Source organism: Meriones unguiculatus, chromosome 11 (assembly GCF_030254825.1).
Source record: "Meriones unguiculatus strain TT.TT164.6M chromosome 11, Bangor_MerUng_6.1, whole genome shotgun sequence".
Taxonomy (NCBI): Eukaryota; Metazoa; Chordata; class Mammalia; order Rodentia; family Muridae; genus Meriones; species Meriones unguiculatus.
Window position 1 is genome coordinate 20,923,730 of NC_083359.1, and position 3,109 is coordinate 20,926,838.

Sequence of the window (3,109 nt, forward strand, 5' to 3'; positions counted from 1 at the left end):
ACTTCCCATCTTTCTAATCTCCCAACTTCATGTGTGCTCTGTCTCTGTCTCTCTCCCTGTGTCTCTCTTTCATCATTCATCATACTAAGCCCAGGCCCTGCGCTCCCTCATCTGGCTACTGTAGCTCTTTTGAAGGTATTAACAATCATTTGTTCTATGAATAAATTTTCACCTGTGAGACAATGATGGCCGAGAGATCCTAGTTACCCTCTTGCTCTGTCTGCCATATCCACACCTGTGTATTAAATTGTTAAATACACGGGGTGAAATGACTTTGCGGAGCTCCCACTTTTAAAAAGTCTTTTAGCTAAGAATCGTTTGGACTTGATATGAACTGTCACTAGAATATTTTCCCAATTCATCTTCTATGCTTGCATGCATGTATGTATGTATGCATGAATGTATGTACCTATCTATCTATCCTACTCTTCTCTCCTTCCCTCCCATGCCATGTTATATTTTTCTTATATCATCTTTCTAGATGTATTGTTTTTATGTTTGATTTTTCTCTATTCTTTTTCTTTTCACATGGAAAATACTTTTGAATGTATAAGTTACTAGTTCTACTTTTATTTTAAATTTGCATATGATGTGCACAACCATAGGGTACAGTGTAAAAATGCAGACATGCATGCTACATGAAACAATTAAATCAGAGTAACTTGGATTTCTATGCTTTCAAAATTTTTGTTATTTCTATGTGTTGAGGTTCTTCTATAATTTTAAAATGTATAATGGAGTTTTAAACATAGTCACATTTCTGGGACATAGAAGATGTGAATATGTTCTTTTATATAAGTGAATTTTGGTACCTATTGGTTAACTAGTTTCTATCCCATCTTACCCTTCTGGGTCTCTAGTGACCATTGTTGGGGCATATTAAATAATGACGATCAGGTGCACAACAGATTTTATACGAAAGAAGTTTATTAGATGGAGATGAAGAGAGAGAGAGAAGGGAGAGCAGGACATGATGGGGGAAAGAGAGAGGGGCTCCCCAAAGAGAAAGGGGAGAGGGCAGGGAGCCAAGAGGGCAAGAGAGGCCAAGAGAGGGCAAGAGACAAGAGAGGGACCACGTGGCAGGTTACTCTGTTTAAGGAGCAAGGTAACCACGCCTTCCAGGTGTGGCTACCTGACCAGAGACACACGATGATGTCACAGGTTGTTAGGCAACCCAGAAGCAGGTGCCTAAATACAAACAACCATCACATCTATGACATCAACTTTGTAAATGTCACTGTATGAATAGGAAGCTCTGGTATCTCACTTTCTCCATCTTGCTTATTTCACTTAACGTGATGTCGTCCAGTTCCAACCACGTTGCTGAATATGTCAGGACTTCATTCTGTTTTGACTGACTGACATTTCATTGCATATATGGGCCACATTTTCTTTGTCCATTCAACCACTGGTGGACATCTGATTGACACCATATTTCTACTCCGATGAGTAGTGCTATAAACATGGAGGCTAAAAAGAAAATGCCTTCTGTATCACACTGCATAGCCCAGCAGCAGCTCATGGAAGAGGCGAGGAGTTGCTGTTGCAACCTTTTTTTTCCATTCCACATTGTCCTAATGCTTATGTCTTTTCCCCCAGGTAATTAAAATCAGATCACATCTGAATCTTGATATTCATGGAGTACCTCTGTTCATGCTTTTCTTAATTGACACAAATTTTGTGGAAGAGTAGCCACCATAGAAGACAGTAGAAATGGGCCATGCAGTAAGAGTGGACATGGCCAGGGCCACATATATTTACGAAAGATAGGAGAATTCTAATTGACTGTCTCTGGCATATCACCATCTACAGGGCATGACACAAGGAATGTCAATTTGGGAAAGTGTTGCTATTCTGAATTTGATCTTCTCTCACTATCAGTGGTGCCTAGAACCCATGCCCATTCTCTTTAGAAGAATCACTGTATCTTATTCTCAAACTCATTCCTTTAGAAAGTTCAGATATGAATCAACATGCTGCAAATGCCTGTAAATACTACACTGGAATGATTTTCATGAGTTCGCCATTTCCAACTTCCAGACAAGAAAGGAGATGAAACAAGAGGTCTGGTGAAGGATATTTTCTAGTGATGAAAGGTCATTGGTTCAAGGACAGTACGTGTTTCAGAATATGAGTGTTATTAAGCAACACTTTATTACTCCTTTTCTCCCTTCTATGCTGCGTTTGTGTCCCTCCCCAGCACCTTCCACAGAGCCCCCTTCACATCCTTGTTCCTCAGGGTATAGATCAGAGGGTTGAGCATGGGGGTGATGATAGTATAAAAAAGGGCAAGAAATTTTCCCTCCCTCTCAGAGTACCTGTGGACAGGTTGGAGGTATGTGGAGATGGCTGAGCCATAAAACAAGGCAACCACAATGAGGTGAGATGCACACGTCCCAAAAGCCTTTTTGCGACCAGCCGTTGACTTGATGTTCAGCACTGCCCTGGCAATGTGGGCATAGGAGCCTAGAATGAGCACTAAAGGACAGACTAAGATTATGACCCGGGCCACAAACAAATTGGCCTCTGTTCCCCCTGTGTCCTCACAGGCCAGCTTCAGCAGAACAGGCAGCTCACAGAAGAAGTGGTTCAGTATGTGTCCACAGAGAGGCATGGCCATCACGAGGCTTGCCTGAATCAGAGAGTTCACGAGGCCTCCCACCCAGGAGAATGAAACCAGTGCCCTGCAGAGAGGGGGGTGCATAATGGTCGTGTAGTGGAGTGGGCGGCACACAGCGGCATAGCGATCTATAGCCATTGCCACCAGAAGCACACACTCAGTTCCTCCCAGGGAGAGCACTATGAAGAGCTGGGCCACACACCTTCCAAAGCTGATGGTTCTGTCAAGTCCAGAGAGATTGACCAGGAGCTGAGGCACAGTGCTGGCCGTGTAGCAGAGGTCCAGGAAGGAGAGGTGGCAGAGGAAGTAATACATGGGTGTGTGCAGGCGGAGGTCCAGCCGAGACAGAATGATGATCACGGTGTTGCCAAGGAGAGTCAGAGAGTAGAAAATAGAAATGAAAGCGAAAAAGACAGGCTCCAGGTGGGGCCAGTCTGAGAATCCCACCAAAATGAAGTCCTCTTCTGAACTGGTGTTGAGACTTTCCAT

The 3,109-nt window shown here is 43.5% G+C and overlaps 1 protein-coding gene across 1 annotated transcript; it reads right to left on the reverse strand.

The window, feature by feature from the left end:
- Positions 1-2,173: 2,173 nt before the first annotated feature.
- LOC110547375 (olfactory receptor 2Y1-like) lies at positions 2,174-3,109 on the reverse strand. The gene has a single exon (XM_021634890.2). The coding sequence runs from the start codon at positions 3,107-3,109 to the stop codon at positions 2,174-2,176; it is 936 nt and encodes a 311-aa protein (XP_021490565.1).